General features: G+C 33.7%; 1 protein-coding gene across 1 annotated transcript in view; it reads left to right on the plus strand.

Moving 5' to 3' along the window:
• Positions 1 to 14,891, plus strand: part of LOC132727116 (sushi, von Willebrand factor type A, EGF and pentraxin domain-containing protein 1-like) — a 28,956-nt gene extending 14,065 nt beyond the window's left edge. The window contains exons 14-20 of the mRNA XM_060712523.1: positions 371 to 532; positions 1,480 to 1,644; positions 4,420 to 4,584; positions 6,397 to 6,482; positions 9,935 to 10,022; positions 13,456 to 13,659; positions 14,211 to 14,891. Of these exons, the coding sequence (XP_060568506.1) occupies positions 371 to 532; positions 1,480 to 1,644; positions 4,420 to 4,584; positions 6,397 to 6,482; positions 9,935 to 10,022; positions 13,456 to 13,659; positions 14,211 to 14,215 (875 nt within the window). The 3' untranslated portion in view covers positions 14,216 to 14,891. The remainder of the gene's footprint in view (positions 1 to 370; positions 533 to 1,479; positions 1,645 to 4,419; positions 4,585 to 6,396; positions 6,483 to 9,934; positions 10,023 to 13,455; positions 13,660 to 14,210) is intronic.
• The last annotated feature ends 6,993 nt before the right edge of the window (positions 14,892 to 21,884 follow it).

The following is a 21,884-nucleotide window of genomic DNA, read 5'->3' on the forward strand; positions in this document are numbered from 1 at the left end:
TCAGGATCCGCTTCACGGACACGGCTTTTGGTTTCTCGTATTATTAGAGTTTTATATGTAGCCATTCAGAAATGTACCACTTGGACAACTGTTCAGAATTGAAATTCTGAACATAAATACAACTTCATGTTAAGAGAACGCTACAGATAAAATAATGGTGTTTTGAAACAGAATTTTAAGAAGCTATTCTTAGTAAATTGGGCGATAGTTTCACGCATGCACCACTCGTTGTCAATAAAATATACTGAGGAATTCTTTCATTCTAGGTATTCTATTTAATCGTTACAATAAGTATAAACCATTTCCCCACCTATGTGTAACGTTATGATATCAATTTTAAATGTATCTAATGAATTTAACCATTATTCAGACTGTGGGTCTCCATTAAACGTGACCAATGGTAATTTGCACTATGACGCAACAACGTTTGGATCAATCGCTTCTCTGGTCTGTGATAGAGGATATGATGGAAACGGGTCAATAAGCTGCCTTGACACTGGCAGTTGGGAACCACCAAGATGTTCTATTAAAGGTCAATTTTAATTTTTATCATTTTGAATCTTTGTCTAATTTTTAGAACTTTTGTCAATACATAAGTAATGTATTTTTTACTACAATAAAATATGCCGCACTTTAATGAGTTATATGTATAACTGTATAGACTATCGAAAAACGATCTATTAAAGATTATATCGTATTACTTTATGGTATTTTATACAATATGAGTTTTTGTTATCATATTTATATTGTGTCATTCTATACTGTTCTTACTTTAAGACATTTTGCAAAGCCTATGAGCGGGAAAATCGGTTTAAAATCGGTCATATTTTACTCAACAGTTCTTGTTTTAAAGCTGTCATTCGGTATTTCATGCACCACTTCTGTTTACACTCGAAACACCTTGATGATTATTTTTAAGCTAAAAATCTGCGATCGTCCCGTTATCGGAATACCCTGACTTTCATTATAGTATAACATTGAAAATGGCGGCGTTTAACAAGATATGAAACTGAAAGTTTCACTGATTTGAAAATCTATAGATTTTTGAATTGTTGTTTTTTAATTTGATTTTATTTAGCTCTACACGTCTATAGACGGGTAAGGCAAAGTCAGGATCCGCTTCGCTGACACGGTCTTTAGTTTCCCGTATTATTAAAGTTTTATATGTATTTATTCAGAAATGTACCTCTTGGACAACGCTTAAGAATTAAAATCTTGAACAGGGAATACAACTTTATGATAAGAGAACGCTACAGATAAAATAATGATTTTTGCAAAACAAAATTTAGAAGCTATTCTGTGGTAATTGGGCGATAGTTTCACGCATTCGCCACTCGCTGTCAATATAATATACTGAGGAATTATTTCATTCTATGTATCCTAGTTTATCGTTACAATGAATATAAACCATTTTCCCACCTATGTTTAACGTCATGATACCAATTTTAAATGTATCTTATGAATTTAACCATTATTCAGACTGTGGGTCTCCATTAAATGTAACCAATGGTAACTTGCACTATGACGCAACAACGTTTGGATCAATCGCTTCTCTAGTCTGTGATAGAGGATATGATGGGAACGGGACAATAAGCTGCCTTGACACTGGCAGTTGGGAAACACCACCAAGATGTTCTATCAAAGGTCAAATTTGACATTTATCAATTTCAAACTTTGTTTAATATTAAGACATTTTGTCAATACATTGGTTATATACATTTAAGTACAATGTTAGCCCGAACGTTAATGATTTATAAATGTATTTTACTTGTTACTATATTGGTGATTTGTAAAAGATCTGTTTCCTTATTAACTTATAGATATTGTACACATTATGTTATTATATAAATAACACATGGGTTTGTGGGTTACAGTAAAAATATCATCCCGAGAGAAATAAAGTTACCCGAGGCGTAGCAGAGGGTGACATTATTTTTACGAGGGATGATATTTTTACTGTTACTCCCAAACTCATGTGTTATTCATTTTATCACCCGGAACAAAAATACTTTGATGATCTGAAACTGTCAACTAAATCTAACTGTAACAAAAATAAACCAAGTCCAAGAGTAACAATAACTAAACAGTCCTTACCTTTAAGTTTAAAGTGTACCTTATGCCTACTTGAGAAGTTTTCTTTTTCTTTTATTCTTTAAGCGAGTGATGATATCTTCAAATCATAAACATACGATAAGCTAGGTTTTATTTAGAAAACACAACACTAACCCATTTACACAGTTATGATCTGTAAAATCTGATCCTTCTGTTTCCAGAATAGTCCTAGCATGGTTTTTGACAAAATAACGATTACATGTATATCCTATGTCTGTTCACCATATCTGTAACGTTTCACTGATTAAAATTTTTAAATAATTTATTGTTGTATGCTTAAATCGTCTGCATGTTCCAGTTTGACTCATAGTTATTTACATTGCAATTACTTCCGTTGAAAACGGATGTTCACTTTTTGACTATTCAACAAAAAGATATTTTAAACGCGAAAAGCACACCAGGGTGCGAACAACTATATGTTATGAGTGTCATAGCAACTCCTGAGAAGAAATTGATGTCCTATCGGGGTTTAACGTCGAAAATAAGAATGAATCGAGAGAAAAATTGCGGCCATTTTATTTAGAAAATAGACCACGTGACCAGATTTTATACTGTTGAAAATACTGTTTCTTAAGTAACAGTACAAAATTCTTAGTCACGTGGTTCACCTGCATTTAACAGTCAAAATAAGTCCAAAAGGCCTATGGGAAATTAGCATTACGAAAAAAGTGAGGGGTAATTATTTTGTATATCTCTTTTATATATTTTTCATCCAATACTTGTCTTATGTTATTTTTTCTAATTTTAAATATAATATGTATATCTATTTAAAAGATGTACCGCTAGGACAACGCTAAAAAATTAAAATCTGCACGGAAACATACAATATCATAGTAGAATAACGCTACTGATAAAAATTGATTCTGTTTCATGACGTTTAAGATTAAATGTACCAGGGACCTTATACAAAATATATGTTTCCTCCTATTTCCTTACAAATATGTTATATATTAATCAATCGACCCCTAAGTGTCTCGCTCAAATATCAAAAGATTGTCAATGTATTATTTTAGTTGACCAGAGCATATTTCGATCACATTTGTAGCTCAACAAAGAACAAAATTGTTGTTCTTGCATAGCAGACTGGGGTTTCCGCTAGTTTTACCCATGTCGAAAATTTCGTCTGGCATGGGGGTGCCAGATGAGTCGCGTGCCCAACAACAACGTCATTTTAGCGCACTTTATGATTGAACCGCGTTAAAATGACGTCGTTTTAGAATGGAAATATGTGTTTATGATGACGTCATTTCGCCGTTGTTATTTAAGTTGTAAGTTCATAAGTTATAGTAAGAACATAGTTATGGATGAAATGACTTTAATTTCCATGAACATATATCGCATTTAGGTAAACTATCTAAAATATGAAATAATATGGCAGACAATGCAAGAAAAAATATCTGACATATGTTTGCGGTTCGGATCGGAATATCCGTGCCTCGGGAACACCGTCCATGGGCAATAACTCGGCAAGCCTCGTTACCGCCCAATGTGCGGGTCCCCTTGGGACGGATATTCCGGTCCGAACCGCAACATATGACAGATATTATTAAAGCTGCATGCCTCCAGATGAGCGAAAATATTTCAATAAAATCAAAACTGAGCAAAATGTACTAAGATTTTTGAAAAGTAAAACTATTCAAGATTCAAGTAATAATTTACATGTAATGTGCGATAAATGACTGATTTTTAAGTATTTATGACTACATTTCTACTGCGTTACTAACGCAGTAAGAGCCATTTTTGCATATTTTGTTCTCTTTTTAGTAATTGACGGGGGTTGTTTGTGCCTTTGATAATGTTTTAATACTTATTGCTTGCTTTGGGTTAATTTACTAAATAATTATTTTAAACACACTTTCAAAGATTCACGAAAATTAGCATCAATTTGGAGGTGTGCTGCTTTATTGTGATTTATTATGATTTTTTAGCATTTGTCGTCCTGTGTGATTTATTATGATTTTATACTTTTGGTCGTCCTGTGTCAGTACGTGCGCGCTAACAATTTGTTTTTTTTATGTGGCTATGGGTACAATAGGAAACAGTGGATCCTGTTAAAAAAAATGATGTAATTCGTCATTTTTGAAACCTAACAAGCTTTTCTGTATACCTTTTGACGTGTTTATATAACATTTTGAATATAAATTAAAGTGTATAAAACTATGTCTGTTGATGACACCTTTTGAAACAAAAAAAAAAAACGGTTGTTACAATGAAGTTAAATATTAACCTCTTTTCCGCTTATGTTTAACGTCGAGATATAATTTTTAAATGTAACTTTTCAATTTAACCATTTTTCACATTTTTCAGACTGTGGGTCTCCATTAAATGTGACCAATGGTAAGTTGCACTTTGACGCAACAACGTTTGGATCAACCGCTTCTCTTGTCTGTGATAGTGGATATGAGGGAAACGGTACAATAAGCTGCCTTGACACTGGCAGTTGGGAAACACCACTGAATTGTTCTCTTAAAGGTCAATTTCAATATTTCTCAATTTCCATCTTTGTTATTATTCAAAACTTTTGTCAATAAATGTGTTATGTATATTTTTACTGCAATGTAATCCCCGACGTTTAATGAGTTATAAATGAGTTATATTTATTACTGTACAGAATATTTGAAAAAGATAAAAAATTACACCGTATTTCCTTTTAGATATTTTACACAATATGTGATTATTTTTTATTATCACCTTTACATTATGTCATTTGTTAATTTGTCTTACGTTAATAAATATAAAATTTGGAAAAGACTTTGAGTGGGAAGGTCGGTTACAAAAATCTTTCATTGTTACTAAACATATTCCGTTTAAAAGGTGTCATTCGGTATATAATGCACCAATTATGTTTTCACTCGGAACACCTCGACGGTTATTTTTAAGTCGAAAAGTTGCGATTGTTCCGTTATCGGAATACTCTGCCTATTATAATAGTGTTTATTAAAAAATGTCGGCGCCCAACTAAATATGACACTGAACATTTCATTGATTTAAAAATCTTTATATTTTTGAATTGTTTAATATTTTTTTATTTGATTGTTAACTTTATTAAATTTTAACGTTTATTATAAACTTATTAATGAAATATTGAGAAATATTGATGAAATAAAATGCATATTTTCATTTTCCGTATTTTCACTGTAAAAATTTATTTTTCACTGCAGTGAAACATATTTTCCGTTTTTCACTGGTGTCTCGTCGGACTTCTTTCTTTTAAATTCTGCCAGTACACAGAATTTAAGGGAAAGTCTTTCAAATTTTATCGCAAAAAAAGAGAAAAATGTATATAATAAACAGAAAATTCAAGTTTTTTCTATATAAATACATGATTTATTTTCATCTTGTGGCATGAAAATTACCATATTTCACTCGTGGCTACCGCCACTCATGAAATATTTATTTTCATACCACTCGATGAAAATAAATCATGTATTTATAGAAAAAACTTGAATATCCTCTATGTAGTCTATGGCCGTGCAAGCTATAGCTAAGCCCTGCTTCGCGGACCCACCCTTTGCCTTCCCTGTATTATTAAGGTTTATATTTAGCTATTCAAAAATGAACCTCTCCGAAAACATTAAAGAATTAAAATCTGGACAGGGAAATACAACTTCATGATAGAATAACGCTACAGATAAAATATAGTGTTTTTTTTGGTCCTTGACGTTAAAAGTTGAAGCTCACAGTGATCTTTAACATGATTATTGTTTCCCAAACACCATTACCGATATGTAACATATTATTTGATTGGAAGTTCTCTCAATAATATAAGAATAGTTTATTACGCAACTTTCAAATATTTTCATCAATTTTCACACGTTCGCATAGTTTGCAATTTTATTTTTCTTTTGCTTAAAGTGCACTTAATGTATGACAAATTCAAGTCGTGTTTGCATAGGCCACATGATCGAAGGTCATCTGTACTATGACGCTGAATACTTTACCTATTTCTGTTAATTTTTTCTTCGTGATTTTCTACTAAATATTAATTTATTGATTAACTATTAAATTAAATGTTAAATGTATATTAATAATTGACATTATTTTGTCCTTTATAAAGTCTTAAAAACTTTAGCTGATATATGTAAATGTATTTGATGTAATACAAATTTAGCACCGTAAAAAACTATTAATACCTTTTGTTTCAAATGATTTATAAAGTGTTTGATAATATGGTTGTAAAGACTCACGCCTTACTGCTCATAATAATTGTGTATCTCATTGTTATTCTTCACCAACCTTAATAATACTCTCTGTGTTATTTTGTTGTTATATGTTTACTTTTAGGTCCTGAATGTCCTGGAGGATGGATCAGATTTGAAAATAATTGTTATCTGGGTGTATTCACAAAGGCGACATGGGAAAATGCCAAAGTAATATTATTTCTTTTATTATCCCATACTGTTTAGCATTTCGTCCAACTGATAATTTACTCCATCTACAACAGATTTTATAGAAACACTGGCTCCCAATATGAATATAAGAACGTATATTCCATGCAAAACAGTATTTATGTACGTTGGTGCAATTTTACTTTAGTGGTGTAATCAGTTTGAAGGATGAAATGTGTTTGCTTAATTTAACATATTTAGAAAGATAATGTTTGAAATAAGTGTTTAAAAAATATGATAACGGTCAGTATTTTGTTAATAATAACATACGACGACTATTACATATTATTTATCAAGCAGTGCTTTAGATATATAATCATATCATATTAAGTCAATAATTTTGCTATATATTTCTTTCTGATAAAAACAACCATATCTTCTATCGCTGTAGCATTTTTACAGACGAAAATAAAATTTAAGTGCAAACAAAGATGTATCTTGAAAAACACTGATAAGATTTTCTAGCGCAAACGTTAATTCAACCAAAGAAATTGTAGTACTGTAATTAATTACTAGATACATGTTTCCATAAACAAGTTGTTTGGCTATATAAATGACTGTTTCGCCTACCGGTTTAACCGGAGGGGACTTTAGGTTTACACTCCGTCCGTCTGTCTGTCCGAGCAAACATTTGATATTTATGAGCTTCATTCCGTAGTTAAATAAAGAACAAAAGCTCATAAAATTCGAATTAAGAGCTATTTTCTTGTTTTATGAGCTAATTTTGCTTATTGACGTTGGTCCAGGTGGTGTTTATGAGCTGATTTGCATCATAAATGTCAAAAGTTGGTACATCCGCACTCACAGGAAAGTAATTATGTGGCTAGAGGGACAATAGGTACTTGATGTCATTCATTCTGTATGCCTTCATGTGGCTATTTTCGTTTGTGTGGCTAAAAAGAACAATAGAGAGAACATTTGAGTAGCCACATTATTACTCTCCTGTTAGAATATCCGTCTGTCAGTCTGTCCGACCACAAAACTTGATCCCGCGATAGCTTGAAAATATTTTTATGAAACTTGATATATGGAGATATTGCAGTATGGATATTATGCACGTCTTTTTTTCTTCCTACGTTGAAAATTCTGGTTGCTATGGCAACAAATAGACTGAAAACATGGCAAATTTCACATATAAACTGGACCCAGTGATAACGTTAAAAGTACTGAAAATGTTTTTATGAAACTTGAGATATGGGTAGATGGCAGTCTGGAGATAATGCATTTTGTTTACTTCGTTTGCTGAAAAGTCTGATTGCTATGGCAACAAATACACTGAATTTCAAGATTTCTGATTCCAGTTTTTACTATAACTCTTTATTTCTTAAGGTAATTACTTCAAACTTTTAATATTAGTTTCTGGTCATCAACCACATCATATGTGATAGGTTTACAACTCTCGCACCATCTATCTCCCTTTAACTAAGAATGTTCATAAAAAAATGTTTTTATTTTTTTTTATTTTTAAACATTTTATTTCTTTATATATTTGCTTCAAACTTCATATGTATGTTTCTTATTATCACTCAACATATGTGAGAAGGTATATAATACTCTTGCAAGACTATTTTCAGAATTATGCCCCCTCCCCCCCCCTTGATCTTTTTTGAGAAATTGGTATTTTTTTACTTCCAACATCTTTATTCCTTTTAGGATTTACTTCAAACTCCTATATCATAATAAAATGACGAGATTTTTTCCAACAAATTTACTTAAAATAGAGAAAAGTTGAAACATTTGATAAACTCATAAATCACTTTTCATTATCTGTTGTCTGTTAAAATAATTTCCTTACTTGGCAGGGAATGTAACACATTACTATGATATAGACAAAATTTGAACTCAAAAGATATAAGCTCATTGTTGTCATTCATTCATTCAATGGTATAATTTAATGGTCAATGGCCCATCAGAATGTTGCTGGGGTTCTGACCGGTAGGGGACTTATGGATTGCGTGCAATTCTATGATAATTGCTTGTTATTTTTAATTATAAATGTCGCTTTCTGTAATTAGGTACATTAACATATTTTTATAAGTTTTTTAATGTTTTGCTATTTAAAATAGTTTTTCATAATGTTTTTAAGTGGGCAAAACGTATCTTCAAATCGTTATGAAACAACTCCCATTTAAGGCAAATCATTTAAATTCCATATATCATTTCTTTTCAAACTTTAAACAAGAGTGCCATGACTGCACTGAAATCGCTTACCTGAATATAAAAATTCTCATGTTTCATGCTAAATATCTTTGCTTTACAATGTTGCTCAGAGAATATTGTTTTAAGATTTCACTTCATACATTAAGGGAAAATTAATAACCATTTGGTCGGGGCCATTGTTAACCACAGGTTTTTTTATTTAAACAAACTTGGTAGACACCTATTAGAAGATGTTTCATGCTTACTATCTAAGCTCAAGCTCTTTGTGTTTTCCAAAAGAGTTTTTTTTAAATTCTTACTGAATAAATATAAGGAAAATCAATGACCTCCCAAGGCGAAGCAATTTTGACCACATCTATCTAACCTCTAGTTCCATATTGTTTTTTTTTTTTTTTTAAGAAATTATTTAAAGTTTTTTACCATTGAACTCCTATTTCTGTATGGAATAAAATTCTTTGAACAATTTTAAAGACCACCAAATAATCATTCCTTTGAAGTTTGGATGAAATTGGCTTAGCGGATTATGAGTTGGTGTTGTTTAAAGTAAAAGTTTACGGACGGACAACGGACGAAAATCTCGGAATGCCACTTTGTGACAGATGCGCTGAAATTTGTGAAACATATTAAGGAATTTGACATTCGTACTTAACGATCCTGTACTTATGCAGTGAATGAAGCCAGTGATGAATGACAAAGCTTAGTTCAGTTTATAAACTAACTTTTCTATCATTTTGATGAAATCTAAGATGATGGAAACTATCATGAAAAATCAATTGCTTCGGCTATACAAGGAACGTACTTACAATTCCTGTAGCACATAAATCACAAGGCTGACCGTTAATTTATGAGTAATGTAATAATTAAAAAAGAAGCGAAACATTTGAATGAGAACACTTAAAATGAAGCAGATTTGTTTTCAATGACATCAAAAAAAACAACAAAAATTTCAGTTTGATAATGCATCAACAATGATATATCATTCCGTCTCGGTCACAATTCCGAATAATGACATTTTGGTTTTCAGCAAAATTAAATAGTAATTAGTTATATCTTCATTAAGAGATAACTTCATGTATCAAATAGATGACACAAGTTCTATACATTTGAAGCTACTTTGCATTATTGTTCTTGGCAAAAACACTCGCAAAAAACGATAGAAAAAGAAACAAAATGGATCACAAGTAGTGACGTCAAACGTCCGTACTAAACTATAATAGGACACATACATGTTTATTTAAACTAATAAATATATGGAGTTGATTTTTCTCCTGCAGAATGATTGCGAATCAAAAGATGGATACCTTGTTGAAATCACCTCTACCTCTGAAAACAATTTTGTTAAGACGGAGCTCGATGTTAAGTGTAAGTAAAGCGTTATTACAGTATAGTATTTAGAAGGACCAGGTTTTTATTTTATTTTTTATTTGAGTATACGTCACAGCAACACAATAAAGAGCATATGGCGATTTTCCTTAGTTGTTTGGTTCATTTTGTGTATTTTACCAATAACACATTCTTAAAAAATATAACATACCAAGTTTTAAACGTCGGAAAAAAGACGCACAAGCAAGTCCCGTCCCTGCACACACGCATCTCACTGGAATGAACCCTTTGCACTAACCAGTAAGTTGTCTTAATACAAATATATACGTTCGAATTGATTTGACGTTTAAGATTAAAAGTAGCAAAGATTTGCTATAAAGTTTTATTTTGGATATCTGATAGGTCCATTCAAAATCTTCAAGCACTTGTAGCTCAAGTTTGGCATTTTTACAATAATGCAATCAGAACTGTTCATAAGGACACTTTCGAGCGATCTAATATATAACATTTTATGAAAACCAAAGATTATTTAATGACAGTCTTTTTCTAGAAACAGTCATATTTTTTAATATTTTTAAGCATGATGACGTTATGCCGATCGAGGCAGGGAACAGTCAGTGGATAGTTGTATTCCTTGATATAAATTTATAGTATATTTTTATAGTGATATGTGATATACCAATCATATTAATTGTGATTTAGAAAATTTCATTCACGTATTTTTTTTAACTTCATTGTTTTAAAAGGGGGTCTTGGGGATGGCCTTTGACTTGTTACGGAATTGTCTACGCGCCGTACACTCGTGTCTATAATCATACATTTCATTTAGAAAGACTTGAAGACCGAACATATCTTTTGCTAACAACGAAAGTACCTATAAAGTCATATGTAATCTAGTTAATAGTTTTACAAAGAAAAATAAACTTAGATTTTATTACAAAAAAAATGTATAATTAATATCTTTATGTGTATTTACTTCAGTGACAAAAACAATGTAAACACTGTGAGATATATATTGAGTTACCAATGTATAAAGTATATGTTTTTGTTTTAAATCTATTTGTTTGACTCTCTAAAAGGCAAAATAATATAACAAAAGTGTCAGCTTACAATGAACAATATAGATATTGAAATTTTTTTTCTTACAAAATAAAACCACCACAAAAACAATTACCTTTACATTTACATGAAAGGCGTGTTGAATTTAATTATATACCTTTCTAGAAAGATAAGATTAAATTTCTAAGCCATATTAACACCTTCATGTCCATATACTGGTTTCTACGAGAAAATGTATGAACAAAGAAATGTGTATTAATTTGAGAAAAAAGCATGTTTTCCCGCACAGAAAAGATGGCGAGGGAAATGAAAATAATCCCCTTCCATGCGTTCATCCGTTTTTCTTTGTGTGATTATATACTTTCTATACTATATTATAAACTATTTTTGCTAAGCACCATTAGTGACATTTTATATAAAAGTTTAAAACAGATTTCATTCCAATTTTGGAAAATACTGATAGCACAATGTTTTGAGATAGTCCCCAAATTTATTCGTATTGAATTATCCGTTACATCTCGTCTTGGTAACATTGAAAGCATGCAACCTAATATTTTTATGTGTTATTATGTTTAAAATCACATGTCTTTTGTTATACGGCGAGATTACCCGCCTATTGTCATGTAGTGGCTTACATATCTTGGCGTCCGTGGCCGAGTGGTTAAGGTTGTTGACTTCAAACCACTTGCCCCTCACCGCTGTGGGTTCGAATCCCGACAAGGTCTTTGGATTCTTTCATGTGAGGAAGCTATCCAGCTAGCTTACGGAACATCGGTGGTTCTACTCAGGTACCCGTTCGTGCCTGAAATAATGCACAGAAGGGCACCTGAGGTCTTCCTCCACCAGTAAAGCTGGAACGTCGCGATATGACCTATACTGTGTCGATGTGACGTAAAACCCAAAACAAACACAAACAAAAACATATCTTAGATCTGTCAATTTGATATGGCGAATGCTAACATTTGGTGGCATTTGAGAGAAGCACAGTTGTGGAGGGCTAAAGGGATGGTGCAACAGGGTGGCCACCTTCCGTTAGGTTGATGCAGCGCTTAGTGTAGTATACACCAAACCGACATCACCAAAGCCTTGGAGAGATACCGGCTAGATGGTACACTCGCCAGGAGGAATGCTGGAGGTCGGCAAAGCGTCACAGAACCAGCTCAGGACCGGTTTTTGGTCGTTCAGACACGTCTGTAAGGTTTTCAACAACGAATTCTTTTCGAAATGAAAGCTAATGCTGAGGGTGTCCGTATTTCCACGCAGACCGTACGTAGAAAGCTGCATGAGGGTAATTAATGGCCAAGAAGACCGTGCGTACGTTTCTTCCTGACGCAACGACGTCGCCTGGCATGTTTGGATTGGACCATGGAGCATAGACGTGGATAATGCAACACTGTAGACAATTTCTGTTCACTGATGAGTCTAGGTTCTGTATAGACCTCACATACCTCGTGCTAGAGTCTTGAATGGTTTCAGACTGCAACTATCGCTTATAATGACCGCTAAGAAGCAAGTTATTGTTTTGGGAGGAATAAGCTGGAATGGGCAAGCCGACCTGGGTGTGCTATATAGAGAATGGGTAGCCATATCCCTTAGAACCATCAAAACTATAATAGGGACAATTTACTAAATTTGAAAAACACGCTGCATATGCTTAAATCTTCAGAGAGCGGGTCATCCTCTTCTTTAGCAGAAAATCAGTGTAAATCTTATTTATAGGGTTAAATTCGTTTTTAAGCTAAATTGATAACACAGTAAATCAACATTTCAAACCTTTCGCACGGCGTTAATAAAATTTGCCCCCCAAAAATACACTCAAACATATGGTGCTTAGCAAAAGTAGGGTAGTATATATGAACTTTATGGATCAGTTAATATAGATATAGGTACAAATTATCAAATCTATACGAGCACACGGGTCTTTTCGGTGAATGTTTTATATAAATTGTTGATTAAATATACGCTTTGTTATCATTTGTAACTCTTAGAATTTTAATGCATCACCTAAAAATGCAAACTGCGCTTGCTTCCGATGTACCTATGACTAACTATACACATTAGCATGATAAATGGATATAAAGCCAGATGTCTTGAAGAGAAATGCAGTAAATCGGAATGACAACTCCACCCTTTTACGGTTTCGGAGTTATTCCTCTTTTATAAGTGTTTCACTTTTAGCAAAAAAATGAGTTATTATCACAAACCTCTTTTTTATTTTAAATGTCAGTCGGTGCCAATGAAGAATCCTCTTTTTATAACACTTTTTCTGTTCGACGGAAGATTTTACAGTCTGTAAATGCTTCTTGTTTCACATAAAAAATCGAGGTAATTGCGTAATTTTTTAAAGTTTGATATCTTTAGAAACAAAATCGTACATTTATAAATTATTAGATTATAAAATACTATTTTTCAGATTTTTGGATGGGAATGAACGATATAAATGAGGAAGGTACATTTGTGTGGGAATATTCAAGAACATTATTTGACAAATACATAATAGGCCATAAGATTGACTATAATAGTCCTAACGAAGATTGTGTCTACTTTCTTAACACTGACTTTTGGGCTGCATTTGGATGTGGAAACACAAAGGAGTATGTGTGCGAAATGTCACTCTGTGAGTAAAATCTTAATAATAATTACTTTTTTTTTCATTTGTTGAAATAACAAATGACTTAAATAAGATATTCTGTAGCGTTCTTTTATTGCTGTAATTATAAAGTGTCACACAGAATCATTTTTAGATCAAGGATAGAAATCCCGGAACCTCAGCTTACTGTTTTGAATTTTTACCAATGAGGTTTCGCGGTTGACAGTAAGTGAACGGTTTATTACCATGACACAAATAAATATCGTTTGTTTTATAACCTAGGAAATTGTTCATCTTTACGTTTGTTGTCGGAGTTTTATGCATAAAGTCCAGTGTCTTATAAATGTTAACGAACACTGTCAAAGTTATTCTTTATTTGTTTAGGTGTATCGACAGCTTAGTTAGTTTGTTGATATAAACACTATAAATAATTAACCAAACTCAAAAGAAATAAATAATATTTAATTTCAAAATAAAATCATAAAGTAACTTTAAAGATCTTTTCGGTATACAAAGGAAATAACATGGTTATTCACAATGATTCTGTGGATAAAATAAATGCTTTTCTTCTCTTTCAGATTAACAAAGGAGCTTACCAGGAAAAAGAATTTAACAAGATGTACTCGCAATCAATCGTTTATTGGTTGTTTCATGCTTTTCAAAAATGAATTGATTCAAACCATGCAATTTCATCAAATATTGAAATTATATAAATAATAAAGTACGTTCTAATAGAATGGGTGTTGTTTATTTACCTAAGATGGCATTTGAACCTAGGTACTGGGAATTGATGTAATTATATATCCAATTAAAAGTAATTTTTTCTGAAAGGTCATGGTGATATTATTTAGTCAGAGTCCCTGTTGTTGATACAAAGTAAATGTACAACTTATGAGACATTGTTTGTGTTAAATATCTTTAAAATTTCATACTATCGAAATATTATATAATGTCTTTTTACATTTACTAATGTTCTTACTTGAACACAAGGTAAAGCTAAGATCTTATGAGACGTAGATAATGCTACAAGTAGCCATAGATAAAGATATCGGGCATACTAAAGGTAACACGAAGCATATATTATTCTTACATGAGACCTTTATTAAAAATAATTTGAGCTAATGATAACGCTAATGTGAGTCCACGATAAAACAACATCAGTACTTGAATAAAAGACTAAAAACCCATGAATTCTTCACACGAGACACTAATTAGCTGCGTCACGTCAAAACCAACATAATGGGTTTACGACCAGCATGGATCAAATAGAGTGAAATAAGAATCCCTAAAGAAAGCCCAACGCGGCAATATTGAAAATGTTGCAGGCTCGGTTTGATTGAGCCTGTTCATGGACGGTACTGTCGAGTGCAAACTACCGCCCACGCCCCCTAGCACCGGCTTAAGCAGAATTCAACATTTAACATGAACTGGTAAAATTTAGAATTTTGAAACATCCGCAGATGTGTTCATATGGCGGTTATCATGGAACCTTCAATGTGACACGTTAGTGCCATTCCATGAAAAGCGGCATATGGTCCCCAAGTAAAAAAATGCGTGTGCCCTAAACGAGAAAACAATGGGCGAAAACTAAATAAAAGACCAGCCTGCGCATCCGCGCAGTCTGATCAGGATCCATGCTGTTCACTTAAACACCATATAACAAGTAGAGAAACTGATAGCGCACAACATGGATCCTGATCAGAATGCGAATAAAGTCAAAGTGAGTCATAGAAAAAAAGGTTTATATTAGTTTTTTTTCGATGATGAATTGGTAAAAGAAACGCTGGCAAGTTCATTAAAAAAAGAAAACACAACTGTTGTTTCCATTAGACTTTTTTATGAAACGAAATAAAAAATGAATTTCTTAATTCGACTTGAGTCTCTTGATACACGATTTAGTTCACCCTTGTATCTATGGAGCAGAATTTGGGTATTTATTCGCTGTTTATCTTTCAATGTCTATTTATCTAATTTATATTCGTATTCAATAAATTCTTATCTATAATCATATAAATTTATATTGATTTAAACAAGTTTAATTGCTACTTTTTAATTGCCAGATAAACATTTTGTATTTTGATACAGTTACTGCAGAATGTAAGGATCAATTGTTTCTACTTCTTGTTTAAACTACGTGATTAGATATTATGTTGCATACTTCTTCCTTTTCAATTTGAAAAATTTAAGTTTTAACTAATGATCTTGAACGTCCCTCCTTTTAAGAATACAAAGTGGGTTACATAACAATGAAATAAAATCTATACAAATGCACCTAGACGAAACACGAATACGAAACTACTTTGAAATTTAGATTTATACATCTTGCCGGGAACCAATATTTCCGTAAAAGTCCGTTATTTCTGACGGTGTAACCGTTGAAATATTCTCTTTAAAAAAATCCACGAAATCCAGGGTAGCACTCCACAGTTAATTTCAAGTTTCTGCCGTCAATGTCCTACAAGCAATACGTCTAATAATTCTGATACCAAACTACACAACCTGGAAAAAGAAAACACATTTTGTTGAGAACATATATGACATAAGATTGCAAATCTACAAAGAAATCATTCAATATGCAATAGTCAGTCAGTCAAAAAAGTTGCAATTCATTCCGTTGAAGTCCAAAATCTACAGTGGCCAAAACAACACATTTCTTTCCTCCGGCAAAAAGACCTGCAACTATACATGCTAAAGGAACACCGTCTCTGCTTTAGCAACTTCGTTTACATGCAAAATATCACAATGAAACTGGTGCTCAACCTTGTAGATTTTTAATACTGCTTATAGTTTGTATCCCCTTCAAAAATGACTTGTTTTTACCTAGCATGCTGTTTAAAAGCAATGTTTACCAAAAATTGCAGCCTTGACATCTATAGTCAACAGCATGTTATTTCTGGCTATGTTTTCGAATTTGCAAGGGATCATATTATATGTCACAAAAGCTGAAAATGCACTTCAAAGACAACCAGTCATTTAACCTTCTCCCTTATATAGACGTTTTTTGACGGCTTTATGCCCCCCTCCTTTTTGAGGCCTCTAACATTGTAAAAATGCCCTATTTAATCCCCCAACACTGTTTTTCATTTGAAAAATGTTGTTAAAAACTGATCACTTTTCTGCGGTAGCCCCCCCCCCCCACTCATCGCCAAGACATTTTTTTTGACATGTGACAGGCCTCAGGTTGATCTCAGGGTGTCTAGTAACTAACGCTGAAAAGCCTTTTACTTTATCTTAATTCATTGAATAGTTGCAGCACTTTGAAATCAATTTTGATGGAAAAAAACAATGCAAAATAGTGATTTTGAGACGTTCCACGTTGCCATGGTAACAGAAAATTTACAATTGAGAATGATGTTACAGAGGGCATGGTCCAGTCAACATTTGTGCCAAGTTTCATCAGTATTGAATCTTTTTTATAGTTTCATAGCAGTTTGACCTTGTAACAGGAGGCTTTTCAATGAAAACTGCCATTTTCCACAATATCCTCATGGGCTAAAAGGTTAAATCCAGAATATTCAATATATCCAAGAAATTCACCTGGCCATTCAAAGTTGTGGCCTTTGGGACTGAATTGTCTTAATGTTTGTCTTCTGCCTTGCTTCGTCGGGCCCTTGTAGGTGATTTTCTTGTTGCTCTGTCTTCCTTTAGGACATTGAGTACTTTTGTTATGGTCATTGGGTTTACTTTTATATGTTTCTACATGATCATTTTAGTGTTTTACTTATTTTACCTTTTGTAACCATGACAACTGTTAGAATTTCACTTGGCGGGGATTCATTTTATTTACACTGTCTCGTTTATAGGAACATGGTGGGGCTAAGAGCGAGGTTTGGTGCACCATTAACCGGTTTAAACTCCCCAGCAGTCATTATTATGCTGCTGACCGTTCCAAGGCGGCGCCCCACTGTGTTCCTCAGATGTATGTCTATGTTGTTTCATACTGTTTTGGTGACACTTTTGCCCCTTGTTGTTTTCTCGTCTACGGTAAGTATCTTCCCCATTGTCTCTAGTTTTTATTTCTTTGATTAACCCCCCCCCCCCCCTTCCCGCCGTCTCCTGTCCCCTTCCCCTTTGTGGGCCTATTATTATTTTCTTTGAATTCCAAATCAGTTACAAATTATTTATCATTTAATGATTAACGTGTCGTTGCCCTGTCCTTTTTATGTTTGGGGTCCGCCTGGGCTCCTTGCCATTGGTTCTTGTTGCTGGGTCATGGGGGGGTTGCGTTCATTGAACGCCGCCTTTCCTTGTTGATCTTGTTTTTCATATTTTACACTACCTATAAACTTGGATTAAATTGCCGAGTAGCATTGTATCCTCACACCTTGTGCTAACGGAAAATACCGAAGCGATACATGAGTTATCCCCCATCACTAAAATTTTGTGCTAAAATTTTACAGCTAGGATACAGAAAGCAAATGGTAATCACGTGGTTTCTCGTTTCTATTTGTTCTGCAGCTCTTCTTATTGAAATGAGTCAGTTTTATTTCGCTTAAGGTGGCTTAATGTTAATAATTTCATAAAGTTAGAATATGGATTAATCTCTATAACATCAATTCTTATAGCCTCTACGTACACATTTATTTTCAGTGTGACTGGAATGGGAATAAGAGTTGCACAAATACATTTGTAAGAAACAAGTTCGAGAAAACACACTTTCTTTTAAATAAGTGGAAATAGCACATGTTTATAACAAAAAGTAATATATTAGTATCTAATATTAAATTAAACGAATTAAGATGAAGTACTGGCATTGGCTTTAGAATATTACAACTTGCTGTGTGGCAGCCGTAAAAAGTTGCCCCGTACTTCACTTCAGTGTTGTTATATTTTCTGGTCCTTCGGGATCATTGATGCCAACACTATAAAGTGTTGAGAATTGAGTACCGCTCAAGCCGGTGCTAGGGGGCGTGAGGGATGTTGCACTTATTCATTATCCCTCATGTACAGACTCAATCAAACCGAGTCTGCAATTCTTATGTTATTTTGTTGTGATTAATGCTTCTGAGGGATCACTTTGTTTCCAGAATTTTTTACTATAAACATAATAAGAAAGGATAGTAAAGAACTTTGATTCACTCACTTTGTAGGAATATGATTTTAACTTAAGCAAATGAAAACAACAAATAGTCAAATGAGTAAATACCCAAATGCTGCTCCATATGAATCCTTAGAATTGTGGAGGGGACACTTATATATAGCTTTATACCTTTTTGCCCAATCAAAAAATGTACGTTGTAAATATTGTTCACTTGTATATTTAGTGTTTTGTTGAATAAATACGTTTAAACCAAAGCTGGCACAAATGCACAATCCTAAGACAATATTGATGGAAAATACATTAACTGAATCTGCTGGCGATATGTCTCCTGCCGATATGAATCAGGAAGTATCAATATATAACTGATATGAAACGACATTTTTCCTTTCATTTCTTGATTCGAAATGAAATGATCTGGAAACAAAGTGGTCCCTCGGAAGCATTAATCACATCAAAATTACAAGAGAAGTGTAGACTCGGTTTGATTGAGTCTGTACATGAGGGATAATGAATATGTGCAACGTCCCTCCCACCCCCTAGCACCGGCTTGAGCGATACTCAATTCTCAACACTCAATAGTGCTGGCATCAATGATCCCGAAGGACCAGAAAAGTGTAACAACACTGAAGTGAAGTAAGAGGAAACTTTTTACAGCTGCCACACAGCACTTGACACTTGCTGTTGTGAAGTATAATAATCCATTGGAAGCATAAATCACAACAAAATTACGAGAGAATTGCAGACTTGGTTTGAGTGAGTATGTACATGAGGGATTATGAAAACGTGCAACATCCCGCATGCCCCTATCACCTGCTTGAGCTTAAATAAAGCTTCATTTAAAATTACACGAATTTATACGACCACGCATTTTCCAAAAAATAGAAAAATACAGAATCCCTAAAGAAATAGATAAATACAGAATCCCTAAAGAAAGCCCAACACGGCAAAATTGAAAATGTTGCCGGCTCGGTTTGATTGAGCCTGTTCATGGACGGTACTGTAAAGTGCAAACTACCGTCCCGCCCCCTAGCACCGGCTTAAGCAGAATTCAACATTTAAACGTGAAAAAGTAAAATTTTGAATTTAGAAACATCCGCAGATGTGTTCATACGGCGGTTATCATGGAACCTTCAATGTGACACGTAAGTGTCATTCCATGAAAAGCGGCGTATGGTCCCCAAGTAATAAAAAGCGTGTGCCCTAAACGAGAAAACAATGGGCGGAACTAAATAAAATGGAATTTTGAAAGGGGATCAGAGGTTATGCAGACTGCGTATCACAGATAAGACGTCAAAAGACAAATTTAAAAGGCAGGCAACATATCCTAAGGGTGATTCAACATTATTCAAGTAGGGATATTGGAACCACCCAACTAGAAAATGCCGAAAAGTTGAAACAAAAAATACCACAAGCACAACAATAATGTCGTGCTGAACGATCTTCAAGGATCGAAAATATAACATCATTGATTAAATGTACGGGGAGACTTTTTACAGCCGCCACACGGCACAAATAACACGGATGTGATCATCAAATAGATAAATACAGAATCCCAAAGAAAGCCCAACACGGCAAAATTGAAAATGTTGCAGGCTCGATTTGATTGAGCCTGTTCATGGACGGTACTGTAAAGTGCAAACTACCGTCCACGCCCCCTAGCACCGGCTTAAGCAGAATTCAACATTTAAACGTGAAAAAGTAAAATTTTGAATTTAGAAACATCCGCAGATGTGTTCATACGGCGGTTATCATGGAACCTTCAATGTGACACGTAAGTGCCATTCCATGAAAAGCGGCGTATGGTCCCCAAGTAATAAAAAGCGTGTGCCCTAAAAGAGAAAACAATGGGCGGAACTAAATAAAATGGAATTTTGAAAGGGGATCAGAGGTTATGAAGCCTGCGTATCACAGATAAGACGTCAAAAGACAAATTTAAAAGGCAGGCAACATATCCCAAGGGTGATTCAACATTATTCAAGTAGGGATATTGGAACCACCCAACTAGAAAATGCCGAAAAGTTGAAACAAAAAATACCACAAGCACAACAATAATGTCGTGCTAAACGATCTTCAAGGATCGAAAATATAACATCATTGATTAAATGTACGGGGAGACTTTTTACAGCCGCCACACGGCACAAATAACACGGATGTGATCATAAAATAGAAAAATACAGAATCCCTAAAGAAAGCCCAACACGGCAAAATTGAAAATGTTGCAGGCTCGTTTTGATTGAGCCTGTTCATGGACGGTACTGGAAAGTGCAAGTTACCGTCCCTGCCCCCTAGCACCGGCTTAAGCAGAATTCAACATTTAAACATGAAATAGTAGAATTTTGAATTTAGAAACATCCGCAGATGTGTTCATACGGCGGTTATCATGTCAAGTTCTTCCAAGACAAGTTCTTCGTTATTAATAAATTTGAATCAAATATATTACTGAATTCACAGAGCTTAGAAAGAATTTTTAATTCAATTATAAACAGATAAATGTCGATATTTTACAGATATGAATGCAGTATATATTTTGAAGAGAATCACTTTATTATTAAGGAAGAAACAAATAATAGAATTCATATATTCAGGACTTAACGATCGTCCAATGTAATAAATGACTTATTTATTTATTTGTTCTTTCAAAAAGCAATGTTGGTTTATTTATGCATTCCTAATTTTTATAATCAATTCTTCAATGATCAAACCGTTGACACACGTCAACAATCTTTTACACAAAGCTACGTTACAAACATGATGTTTTTATTTTTATATAGCATTACTATATCTTATTGAACGAGTTGAATAAAATCATAATTGATACGCGTCACGACAAAACCAATACAGCTCATTTGCGACCAGCATGGATCCAGACCAGCCTGCATATCCGCGCAGTCTGATCAGGATCCATGCTATCAGTTTCTCTACTTGTTATAGGGTTTGTAGGCAAACAGCAAGGATCCTGATCAGACTGCGCGGATGCGCAGGCTGGTCTGGATCCATGCTATTGGCAAACGCGCTATGCTGGTTTTGTCGTGACGCAGGTCATGTTAATCGAGACATATTATTGTAATGTTCAACGTGCTATCTAATTCTCACAAATATAATACATTTATTTTGTATTCTATTGATAATGTATCCAAAACAAGAACGATTGACAAAAAGACTTCTTTTCATAGACACGCCTGCAATCTGCAGGGTTTCCGAGCTATGTTTC

The sequence above is a fragment of the Ruditapes philippinarum genome, unplaced genomic scaffold (genome assembly GCF_026571515.1).
Source record: "Ruditapes philippinarum isolate M1 unplaced genomic scaffold, ASM2657151v2 ctg1006_1_1_1_1, whole genome shotgun sequence".
Classification (NCBI taxonomy): domain Eukaryota; kingdom Metazoa; phylum Mollusca; class Bivalvia; order Venerida; family Veneridae; genus Ruditapes; species Ruditapes philippinarum.